Genomic DNA, 13,062 nt, shown 5'->3' on the forward strand with positions numbered 1-13,062 from the left:
ATAATATCTTAGTAAATACAAGCGATCCCCAAATTTTATCAACAGTTTTAGATTCGAGGGGCAAAAATACATAGAATTTACCTTTTTTCAATTGATTTCTCGTTGAGGCCCTAATTCTAGATATTTACCAAATATTTTTCTTGCAGTTTCGCAATAAGCGTAAATGTGAAAAATACTTATTTCTTTAACAATTAATTTTCGTTTAACGTTTGCATTGATAAGTTATTATATGAATCAGGTTTTCTTATAGAAAATAGCAAATAGGAAAAACAAGAATTTTGAGGAATTCTATACTTCAAAAGTACAAATAACATAGTAAATATTAATTCAAATTTTCCCGGGTAAATGTTTACATGCAAGTGGTGGGGAGCCACAGACCTATATCACCACATTGTCATTTTCCTCTATAAAGCCTACGGGAAAGGGCGGAAACTTGGGACATTACCATTTTCTCCAAGGAAGCGTGATTTGATCGCGAGTGCACAGTAAATTAATAATGGTCAATTTTTTAGCATTTATTTTGCAAAATATGTAGTAGACATACAATAAAAAATTTTTATTAAAGAAAAGAATGATAATATGGTTCTCCAATTTTATATCGCTTCCTAAAACGCTTAAACTCTGTTTAAAATGTAATTAAACTAATAAAGTTATTTATAATAAAAAATGAAAATCCGGAAAAACAACTTAACTGAATTTGATCGAAATAGAAAAAGTACCAAGGGGATCAGAATACCACCCTTCCCTTTAATAATTAAATATAAAAACACTTGTGGTAAAAATGATCTAATTGTAAATAAAATTTTGTACAAAAAATTATTTTATTTACATTTATATATTAAATTAAACAACTTAGTTAAGTAATGTTTAACTTTCAATTTAAAAGAGTGTAGATTAAATATCTATTTGATGAGAAATAACAAAAACAAAGAAAAGTTTGATAATAATAATAAGATAATATTACGTGGATCAAGTAAATTATTCTAGTGTTACGGTTTACGGTCATTAACATTTCGTATAATCTACTTACTAATGGGAAATGCTATAAATGGTTCGTTCTACTGCATCAAACAATCTGAACATTCGGTTGATGAAACAAGATTACGTATATTTAATGTAATACTGTATCATTGAAAATTGACAACGAATAATTTAATTACAATTGTGTTTTTTTACACATGTATGGACAGAGTTTTAATACCGTATAATCTTCTTAATGTTTGTTTTTTAGCCATAAGAATTTAGTTTATTCTAATTATTTCCAACTGATACTTTATAGAGGGTGAGTTGTCTAACATTATATTGCCACCGATGGTGTGTAAAATTAAATAATTTAAAATAATTTAATTAAAATAATTGTAAACATTTCACTTGATATTATCTCTTTTCAGATTACAATCTAATTCAAATTATTTTTAAATATTTTTAAAAACCTGAATATCATTCTATTACCATGAGAGAATTTTTGCATATTAAATAACTGAAAATGTAGCAATTTCTCTGTTATGAAACAGAGATATTTCATAATATTGACTGGAGCCTCGATTTTTTCTTTTTGCATTCGTTTGAAAATATGATATTAAGTTTCAAGAAAATGTGGTTGAAGTATCTTAAGTTTCAAGACATGTGGCAAGTATTCTTTTTGTGGGTAGCTTTAACTTACTGTAAGAACATGTGCTTGCGGTTTTTAATTTTACTTGCTCCCTTTCAACTGCTCCGATCATAAAACATAGATAATGCGGTTTCATCAAGTATGCTGCAATATTCCACTCCACCTTAAGTGAGTATAAAAAATGGTTCATTTGGGATAAAATAAACTAGTAACTACTAACACAATAATGAGCGCAACTCGTATTCAGTAAGGGCTAATTTGTAGTGAAAAGCTTAAATGGTGATATCTATTTGTAATCAAATTAGGAAACTTTCTTGCGCGTGAATTTTTAGAGCGAAGCTCTCCTTGGCGCGTTCGGCAGTAAGATCGGTTCGAAGGAACGTTACGATTCCCCTACAGGGGAATTTCGGTCCCCTCTCCTCTAATTCCCTCATCCAGCGAAATTTCGCGTCGATCGTACGTACAAGAACGTTCGCGACAAAAGACGATCTCGTCCTCGCGTATGGCAAAGCGGCGTCTTTTCGCTCTTCTCTTGATTTTTTCCCGAAAAAATCAAATAAAGGCTATAATATATCCGACGCGTCCGGAAAGACTCATCGGATCGTGACCAAACTTGGTATGGTGATAGACCTTGACCTCCACAGTAACCACCTTGAATATTATTCGGTGTACGCTTTTGGTTTCCGAGATATGTGGTTCGAAAGTTGGGTTTCGGACTTAGTCAAAATTCGATTTCATGGGAAATCTAGCACGACACCATGTATATCGGGTCTGGTTGCCATAGCGACTCTTCGGAGGAGATCACTGTGAACTTTTGAATCAAGAGAAGAGGGTTTTTTTCCTATCGGAAATGCAACTGGTTTTTCATTTTCAATTGTACCATAAAATTACTAAAAAAACAATTCTAATTTATTTAACTGTAAATTTACCCCATTATGACTTGAGCTTCGCTTTTGTCGGCCGTCCCGCGACGGCCACGGTTTTTTTTTCAATGCTTTTTCATTGAAGATCAGTTTTTTTGTGATTATTTCACCATGGTTGGTCCGATTTTTGATTTCAATAGCCTATAACCATCACATTGTGGTCATGGTGCACTGTGCCAAATTTGGTCAAGATTGGATAAGCCGTCTAAGAGGAGTCTCTGGAAAACGAAATACATTTTTCGGGAAAGATTGAGCTTTGCTCGCTGCGCTCAAAAATAACTAGTGACGACTCAAATCATTTGTACGTTTGTATGGTTTGTTCAAAACCAAAATATCTTCAAAATATTAGTAGACAAGCACAATTTTTATTCAATAACTTACAAGAAAGTAAAACTGTTGCATTTAAGCATCCATTGATCCAAAATCTAAAGAAGGAAATTTGGAGATAAAGTTTTATTTAACCCTCAGATGGCGGACCATGAAGAAAGCCACAGGTGTAATGTAATTTTGAAAGAATCAATAATACAGAATAAATTGGAATGTAAACGTGGAAGATCAATACTATTATATTTTCAATCCGCGAACGATGGACCATACAGAAAGCCTCAAGACGGCGGACCATGGACAGAGCCTTACTTTTAATTTAATTTTGTATTTCATACCACTTTAATTTTTTAAATTTTACACTGTTTCTTTAACACTTTATATATCGTAAGTCTATTAGTAGGCTTTTAAACAGTATCGGTTGTTGAAGAAAAATTAATTAACAACCTTTTGATTATTACAAATTCACATATAACTCTGCTGAAATAATAAGAGTTACACCTTTTAATCTTTATGTTGAAAAGAAAAGAATATTTTCATGAGTGTTTCCCTGTTAGCTTGGAAGTTTTTCTAATTTTAAATTTGCCGCCGATGCGGTGATCAAGTTCTCGATATTATCGATGTATACTCAAAAAGAGGGAGCTTGCCTCTTCCTTCGTTTCCGATTATACGTATCCGGTTGGCGATTAGAAATGTAATCTTTCTGTTTTAATCAATATAAATCTCGTGCATCCTGGCCCGTGGACTTGATAATAACACTTTAGGTACTGGTAATTGTAAGATGGCAGTGCTATTCTATTTTATTTATAACCGGTGGATGTTTTATGTTTTATTTTATTTTTTTAATACATTTACGTTTAAGAATTATATATTTAACATTAAGTTAATAATCTAATATTCTTGTATACTATATTCAAGAGTTAAAACGTGCGATGTTGTACATGAAATATCAACTCCACATATTTTCAACCCTTCAATAGTTACTTTTATAAATGAAGTATTAATTTTTCTTAAAAAATAACTTATAACTTTCTACATTTGATTGTTTATAAAAACATATGGAACTAATTAAACATTATTTCTTTGCAACAAGTTATTATCAGATTAAAAAAAAGGGAAATGAAAAAAATCTGTCATATATATTTTTTATTTTCATAACAGATTAGTATTGTAATTTCCTTTTTCTTTTTATATTTCCTTTCTTTTCAATTTTATAGAAATTAAATAGTTCTTACGAAGAGTAGACTTATATATATATATATATATATAATTATTAAACAAGATATTTATGTTCATTTGATAAATTATATATTAATTATTATCCTTACTTTTCACTTTTGCATGATGTTTCACTGCAGAGAAAGCAGAACCAGTCTTCTTTATTAACAGAAGTGATGGTATCTTACAAGGTGCATATCTTATATAGTTGATTTTTATTCACAAGTTAATTCATAATTGAGAATTTTCAAGCATTCGTGGTTCGGTTTGTTATAGTTAATAATGGTTAATACTTTTAAGCGTAAGCCATATATGGGACAGTCTTGCAATTAGTGAATCCTCAGATCGCTATTAAAGATAACTGCCCTGCTGATGAAACGTTATAATATTTCTTTTGAAACGTATTATTTCCTTAATTTTGTCGATCTGTACTCATTATTTTGCTTCTCCAAACTGCTGACCCTTGAGTGGTGTAATTGCACCTCTACTGAAGAAAATTCATTTTTGTACCCAACATTCAAGACAAAAATATGGATTACAAAAAATTATTCAAACAGTCCTGAGAATTTTAATATTATTTCTTTTAGATCACAATTGCAATTTTTATACTTTGCATCCATTACAGGATTCTATCATCCAAGCTCCTCTGCAGCCATTGGTATATTTTGTTACAACCTTTAATTCAAAGATAGAGAAAAAAATTCGCTTCATAAATACCCATAAAAATATCTTTTGCATTTCTTATATTCTTGGAAAAATCTACTCCAAATATGACTCAAAGAATGGCTTTATTTAACCCTTTATGCTCAATCGAATAACTTGAATCCGTAAAATTATAACTACTACAGTTCTGGCGACTGTAATGTACATATAATTCTTCATGAAAATTCAAAACCCAAGTTTTCTTTTAAATACCGATATGTCGTATTAGAATAGAATGAAGGTATCGATATATTTAAACATTTGTGTAATTGAAATATTTGTTGTGAAATGGAAGAGAATTTTATTGAACAGGATTGTTACAATTTTAATTTGAGAAAAAAAAGTATAAAAAAGCCAACAGCACGCGGAGTTCCCAAGCGGTCACCCATCCAAGTACTATCCGCGCCGAACTTAGCTTGACTGCGGTGATCGGACGAGAACCTGTATAATCCTAAGTCGTATGGCCGTTGGCTGAAAGAGACATACTTTTACATGGAGAAACTGTTAAAAGTCTGAAGAATACATTATGTCATAAAAATATAGACAAATTATTGTTTAAATAACAGTTTAACTGCCATAGTGAAAATGGATATCTGTAGTAAAAAACACATTTAAATACTAATTATTTAAAATATAAGTGTTAAATTTTCAAATTTAACCTTTATGTACATTCGCAATTAAATTAGGCTTTCCTAGGGAAAATAGCAATATACAGGAAACAGGGATTCTTAAAATCTTATTTTTCGTAATATTAATATTAAAAGTAATTTAGAAACAAAGTAATATAATTTCTAATTATTTGATATTATAAAATGTAGTATGTAATTGAAAAATATGAATAATTAATCAATATCAATTCAAATTTTCCCGCGTAAACATTCATATGCGAGCGGTGGAGGGCCGTAAACTTATACAGGGTGGTCCACGCAGCGTGTGCACCTTTCTAACTTCCAAAATATGCGTTGCACGAAAAAATGTTATATACAAAAGTTACATGGTTTGAAAGGGTACACTATGTAGTGTATTAATTTTTTTTACAGGTGGAGGCGTTTCGGAGATTTGTAGGACAACTTTGTTTTTTTAAATAGAATACTATATTTTTTGTACAAAAATGTGGTAGAGTATCGAATTCTGAATAAAAAAGTATTGACCTTTATTAGCCCTAAACCTAATAGGTAACGAGTAATTTCACTTTGTTACTTGAAAATTTTCTTCACGTAATATCAAGTTGGAGATTCAACCTTATCACAGATTTCCGCAGGACAACGATGTTTATGTTACAGTGTTTATTAACACGACAACATCGATTATGATCCGCAATCTTCTATCATGTTCGTGATCCCGTATTGAATTTACCTTTGGTGTTTGTGTGTAATTACCAGGCAGATAAAAAGAAAAATGAAATTTTGTAATGGCGAAAAAGTTGATATGCTTTTAGTTTATGGCGAGTGCCATAAAAATGCAATAAGAGCCAAAGTTGTGTATGCCGAAAGGTATCCTGAACGAAATCAGCCATCTCGAGCCATATTTGAGAGAATGTGTGAATCGCTTCGACGAACCGGAAGTTTTAATGTTACTAAACGTATCGTAACGAAACCTGCTACTTCTGATGAAAATACGATTGGGGTCCTAGCAGCGATAACAGAAAACCCCCATATTAGTACACGCAAATTTCACGACGATCTGAAATTAGCAAAACAAGTGTACTACGAATTCTTCATAAAGAAAAACATCATCCCTATCACCTAGCACTTCATCAGGAGCTCCATGGAACGGATTATGAAAACCGCGTTCGGTTTTGCCAGTGGTTCCTGCATCAAATGAACAATGATAATTTTTTTTTACAAAAAGTGTTGTTCACTGATGAAGCAATCTTTACCAATCGCAGGCAGATTAATTTGAAAAATATACACTATTGGGTATCAGAAAATCCTCACTGGATGAGAGAAGTCGACCACCAACGTCAATGGAGCGTTAATATGTGGTATGGAATACAGGGCAACCAATTGATTGGACCACATTTTATTGATGATCGACTAACAGGACAAAAGTATGTGACGGGTTACCGCCGGGGGCTGCCGGCTCAGCCGGTAAGTCCGGGGATCAGGTAAACGAATTAAGCAAAGTCGGTTGAGTAGGGGTCAAAAGAATATATATATTTTAACTCTAATTGTAAGTATTACAAATAGCTTAAAACTACGGCCCTGGGTGTCCTATCAGTCTAGTGCTTTTATAACTAACGATCTTACAACTAACGCTATCGGGCGGTCACGGTACGGTGCGATTCGCTCGCGGCGTCGAGCGGTCACGGTACGATGCGGCCCGGTCGCGGTGTCGAGCGGGCGCGGCACGGGTGATCGCGGTACGGCATGGTCCCGTCGTGGTGTCGAGAGGCCACGGTACGGTTCGGTCACGGTGCGGAGCGGCGGCGGCGGGGGGATTCCAGGGATCGGGTGCTAGATGCCTTCATGGGCCGACGGGCGTAGACACAACCCGTCCTCACCCAGGCAATAAGAAGACCGTGGTCCGGTCGGCGTCCGTAGACGCGGCGGTCGGGAGGCCACCGAGAGAATTCTCGGGCATTGGCCGGGGATACAACGGACAGTATCGCCGGACGGCCGTAAAGACAACCCCCCCATCCTGACGAACGCTACTGAAGGAAAATCGTAGCTGATCGTATTTCGTATTGCTCATCCGAGGATTCGCTTCCGAGTACCGATCTGCTTTCGGTGTCTCGCGGCCCGGTATATCTTCGCTCGCGAGGCCGTTCGCCTCGCGAGTTCGCAGTGCGCGCGGTCGCCCCCTGTCGGCGGCGCGGGTACTAGCGGCGCGCGTGCCGGCGGGGCCCGCGGTTTCGCGGCCTCGTACTCCTCACAAGTATGCTAACATTTTGAATGATACTTTACCATCTCTATTAGACAATGTACCATTAAATATTCGTCAACAAATCTGGTACCAACATGATGGTTGCCCTGCACATTATGCACTCAATGTAAGGCAAGTTCTCGATAGAAAATTTCCCAATCGATGGATTGGTCGTGGTGGATAATTTCCGTGACCTTCACGCTCACCAGACCTTACCCCTTTAGACTATTTTCTGTGGGGCACATTAAAAGATACAATGTATCGTGAACCACCAACAACACCTGAGAATATGAAACATCGTATTTGTGAAGCATGCATTACACTCGCAAAGTGCGGATATGATTCAGAATGCAGTTTCTTCATTAGTTAACAGATTTCATCACTATGTTAATGCCAATGGATATCACTTTGAACACCTACGTTAGTTGCGATAAGCCACACTGTCACGTAAACATCGTTGTCCTGCGGAAATCTGTGACAAGGTTGAATCTCCAACTTGATATTACGTGAAGAAAATTTTCAAGTAATAAAGAGAAATTACTCGTTACCTATTAGGTTTAGGGCAAATAAAGGTCGATACTTTTTTATTCAGAATTCGATACTCTACCACATTTTTGTATGAAAAATATAGTATTCTATTTAAAAAAACAAAGTTGTCCTACAAATCTCCGAAACGCCTCCGCCTGTAAAAAAAATTAATACACTACATAGTGTACCTTTTTAAACCATGTAACTTTTGTATATAACATTTTTTCGTGCAACACATATTTTGGAAGTTATAAAGGTGCACATGCTGCGTGGACCAACTTGTATAAGTTTGTGGCCCTCCACCGCTCGCATATAAATGTTTACGCGGGAAAATTTGAATTGATATTGATTAATTATTCATATTTTTCAATTACATACTACATTTTATAATATCAAATAATTAGAAATTATATTACTTTGTTTCTAAATTACTTTTAATATTAATATTACGAAAAATAAGATTTTAAGAATCCCTGTTTCCTGTATATTGCTATTTTCCCTAGGAAAGCCTAATTTAATTGCGAATGTACATAAAGGTTAAATTTGAAAATTTAACACTTATATCTTAAATAATTACTATTTAAATGTGTCTTTTACTACAGATATTCATTTTCACTATGGCAGTTAAACTGTTATTTAAATAGCAATTTGTTAATATTTTTATGATATCGTGTATTCTTCAGACTTTTAACAGTTTCTCCATGTAAAAGAATGTCTCTTTCAGCCAACGGCCATACGACTTAGGATTATACAGGTTCTCGTCCGATCACCGCAGTCAAGCTAAGTTCGGCGCGGATAGTACTTGGATGGGTGACCGCTTGGGAACTCCGCGTGCTGTTGGCTTTTTTATACTTTTTTTTCTCAAATTAAAATTGTAACAATCCTGTTCAATAAAATTCTCTTCCATTTCACAACAAATATTTCAATTACACAAATGTTTAAATATATCGATACCTTCATTCTATTCTAATACGACGTATCACTATTTAAAAGAAAATTTGGGTTTTGAATTTTCATGAAGAATTATATGTACATTACAATCGTCAGAACTGCAGTAGTTATAATTTTACGAATTCAAGTTATTCGATCGAGCATAAATGTCGATTGCATTTAAAAATTTTAATATACATTAAAAAGTTAATTATTCCGCGAATATAATGTTACGTGCCAATATCAGCTACATTTGTGTAAAAACAAAAAAAATATATACATATATATATTATACTGATCGAATTGAGTAACCTCCTCCTTTTTCAAAGTCGGTTAAAAATGCCAAGCAGATTTTATTTATATTTATGATCATAAAATTATTAGTAATTTCCACGTGTTTACGTAATTTGGCAGATTTTGGATTATGAATTAAGCCATGATTGAAAAACTGACCGTAATTCTGTTATCAAACGGATAGAAGGCAGTTTCGATGCTCATGGACAGGGTGTTGGTAGTAAACAATTAGCTAAAATCCAGCCACTGTAGTTAACCCCTAAGGAGGGACGAGATAGCAGGGTAGAAGCTGTACCGACTAATATCCTTTAGTCTTGTCCTTATTATTATCCTCCCCTCAACTGTTCCTCAAGTGCGACTACGCTCGGCAACGAGGCGTTCCCGTAAGCAGCTGCCTATAGATATTAAAGCGCATCTTAACCCTAATTTTAGTGACTAATTTTACGCGAGAACACCGGCTGATCCTTTAAACTGGCGAGTGCCTTACTGAGCGGGCCACGTTAAAATTTAATTTCGTCAACGTTCAGCCACAACAATCACGGTACTAGAAATCTTTCATAACAACACTTACGTCCACACACACGTACTCTATTTCCATCATAATATAGAAGCTGATCTTGAAGTTTGCTTTGAATTATTTAATCTAATATTTTATAGAAAAATTGTCCTTAGAATCCTATGAAATTAATACTTTCTTCAGACATTAGTTAGGAATTATAATTTAATTAGGTACAATATTTTTATTTGTTATTATTGAATATGAACAATGTTTAACCAGAAATAATTTTATTTGGAATAAAATTAATAAGAGACTCATAGTAGAAAAAAAATATAAAAGTGGAAAATGAAATAAAACATGAGAAATATGAATTTAAAATATTTTTATATACATATTGAAGTTGTAATTAAAAATTTTTTTCACAAAATTATTTAGTACCTTTAGCGTTACACCTTTTTAGTTACTATTTTATAAATTTTAATATTTGCCCGTGCTTTTGTAAATTTTAAAAGTGATGCAAGAATATGATAGCAGTAAATATAAATTCAACAACTGAATATTCTATAAGTTTTTAGAAATAAATCTTCAATTGAAAAATAAAACACAGAAGGTGCTTTGTTAGTTTATTATATGATTTATCAACCCATGAACAGCGAAGCCTGGGCCAATATAGATCCAAACTTACAAAACATACAAGGATAAAGTTAAATGTTAAAATTGAGCCTCTCTCCATGGTTCACCATTTAGGGTTAATTTATATAACTTAATCTTCACCTCTTCTTAATGTAAACTATCAAATAAATAGTAATACAACAAAAATTCTAATTCTTACGTATAAGAAAATATTTCCATCTTTACTTCATTAAAAAGCTTAAAACCCAACCAAAAAATGATAGAATGTGAATTAAAAAAAAAAAGAAAATGATTTATCTGGTAAATTGCTTTTTATCGCATACGAAAATTATAAACGATATAAAAATTTGCTTGAAAAAGAAAAGATGAGGTAAAGGTAATGATTTTAATTATTCATACCAATTAATACCTACTTTCGATTATCCTAAACGTATAAAAAGAAACATTTAAGAAAAAGAAAAAAATTTCTACAACAGATAGGGATGGAAAAAAAGAATCTTCTATGTGGGTCTGTTGAAAAGTTTTACAACTCTGTTCGAAGGAGTACTAGGGTTACATCCTCGGAACGTCCTGTATCCATAAAACGAGGATAGCTCGACTAGTACCGTAATACCGTTTCAAGCAAGCGGTCGCTATTAATTAATGCTTTAGTATCCCTAGTGCCGCTCTCTTTTGAGACGAGTATAGTGGCGATGCTGGCGGCGGTTCAAAAGGACTACACAGAAGCAAAAGGAAAAGAAATCTCGCAAGGAGCGAAGGATCCAACGGTATCCTTTTTAACGTTTCACTACTTTGTAGCCACTCAGAATTCGCCCTACGAGCCCTTTAACAGCCCTCTAATCGACGCTGCTAAACCAACGAGATCATTCTACTACCCTCGCCAATGTTTCTGCATAACTCCATTCGGATGGGCGGTATAACATCGTAAATCAGACAAAATAAAAGTATTTTATTCTTAAAAGGGAAACAATGCATTTTTCGTATTTATTTATTGGTGCAACTTATAATCAAAGGAATACAAGTGACATTTTTGGAAATTTTAAAATTAATCCGCAGAAAGAGAACCCTGATTTTAATTTAATTTTGTATTTCATATTATTTTCATTTTTTAAACTTTACACTATTCCTTAAAAAATGATTCTTCCAATATATGCAACTCTTTTGTTTAAAAATTATATATTTAACTTTAGGTTAATATTCTTGTTTGTGTTTTGTAAGATTGGGTGACCATTGACCTAGGTTCCTATGTTCAAGGGTTAAGAACACAAGTGCTTAATTAAATCGTTAAACATAAGGTTACAAATAAAAAAACAGTTACTTGTATCCCTTTGGATCTAGACTCAATTTTAATTAGTTGTGATGACTTTTAAGTTGATTTGATCTGACAATAATTATTGTTTTCCAGATAATAATAAATTAGATAGTTTTTGATTAGAATATGGTAAAATCACATTTTATCCAAAATTAATAATATTTGTTAATTATATAATACATATTAACTTCTTGAAGAATTAAAATATTTTGTAGGGGATCTTCATTGAGATATTAATTATTTCATTAATTTCTGATTATGAATAACATAATGTTATTTGTAAATAGTTAATATTACTTTATTTGTTATTACTTCTTTTTGTAATTCAATATCGAACTTTCAATTTCCTCAAATTACTTGTTTTAATTAATATTCGTAAGTAGCTGTATATTGTATTCCATTTAATTCACAGCATCATAAAATATGCTTCTATATCAAATTTGTTAATTGTTTAAACTGGTTAGATACTCGTGTAATCAACAGTAAATGTTGTAAGAAATAAATCACAATAAATTTTGGAAAGAAAATACAAAAATTTGTCGACAATATTTTGGAATATCCTGTAGACTTTAACATCAGTATGCATTTGTACTAACCGGCACTCAATCCGTGCTTTTATCTGCGCATAAGTTGCCACGCTTGGTCGCCCTTCGTCCTTTTCTCGTAGGGGTCTGTCTCGGCCACGCCATTCCCCTCGCTTTGATTTCTTCCAAATTCGCGAATAAAAGTTTACACCGCGAGCGTTCCTTTCGCGAGGGCATCATAAAATCGGGATTCAATATCGTAAGGATACGAAAAGAAGGGGAATGGGTTCAGGGAACACCAGAAAAGGGTGGCTGACTCGTATGTGTACGGGATTTTGAACCGGGGACAGACACGGCCACCCGTGTGTCACGCGAATGTTATTCTTTAACACTAGAATAACCAAAGTCAAATGTATATTTGCTTGGAAGTTTCAAAAATCACATTGTCTTTAAGTAGCAATCGTGTTTAGATCAGGCAACTTTTAACCCTTTGAACAGGGAAGACTGGGTGAATCGTGACACAAACTTACGAAACGTGTACAAGAATATTAAATGAAAATAGTATAAAATACAAAATTAAATTAAAATTGTGGATCTCTTCATGGTCTGCTGTTTTGAGGCTCTCTCCATGGTCCGCCGCCTCGAGACTCTCTCTACATAGAGACATTATAAAGTTAATTATCGAGGTTGAAAAAATT

At 33.5% G+C, this 13,062-nt stretch overlaps 2 protein-coding genes and 2 non-coding genes across 7 annotated transcripts in view; 2 read left to right on the forward strand and 2 right to left on the reverse strand.

The window, feature by feature from the left end:
- Window positions 1-13,062, reverse strand: part of LOC117610583 (E3 ubiquitin-protein ligase RNF220) — a 235,944-nt gene that overhangs the window by 36,450 nt on the left and 186,432 nt on the right. The gene's annotated exons all lie outside the window — the stretch shown is intronic.
- On the reverse strand, window positions 5,132-5,251 carry LOC117610633 (5S ribosomal RNA). Its single transcript, XR_004582983.1, has one exon. It is a non-coding gene; the product is annotated as a 5S ribosomal RNA (ribosomal RNA).
- Window positions 6,178-7,828, forward strand: LOC143305420 (uncharacterized). The gene is made up of 3 exons (XM_076688948.1): window positions 6,178-6,272; window positions 6,668-6,869; window positions 7,493-7,828. The coding sequence occupies exons 1-3, from the start codon at window positions 6,178-6,180 to the stop codon at window positions 7,826-7,828; spliced, it is 633 nt and encodes a 210-aa protein (XP_076545063.1).
- Window positions 8,896-9,015, forward strand: LOC117610634 (5S ribosomal RNA). Its single transcript, XR_004582984.1, has one exon. It is a non-coding gene; the product is annotated as a 5S ribosomal RNA (ribosomal RNA).

Source organism: Osmia lignaria, chromosome 7 (assembly GCF_051020975.1).
Source record: "Osmia lignaria lignaria isolate PbOS001 chromosome 7, iyOsmLign1, whole genome shotgun sequence".
In the NCBI taxonomy this organism is placed as follows: domain Eukaryota; kingdom Metazoa; phylum Arthropoda; class Insecta; order Hymenoptera; family Megachilidae; genus Osmia; species Osmia lignaria.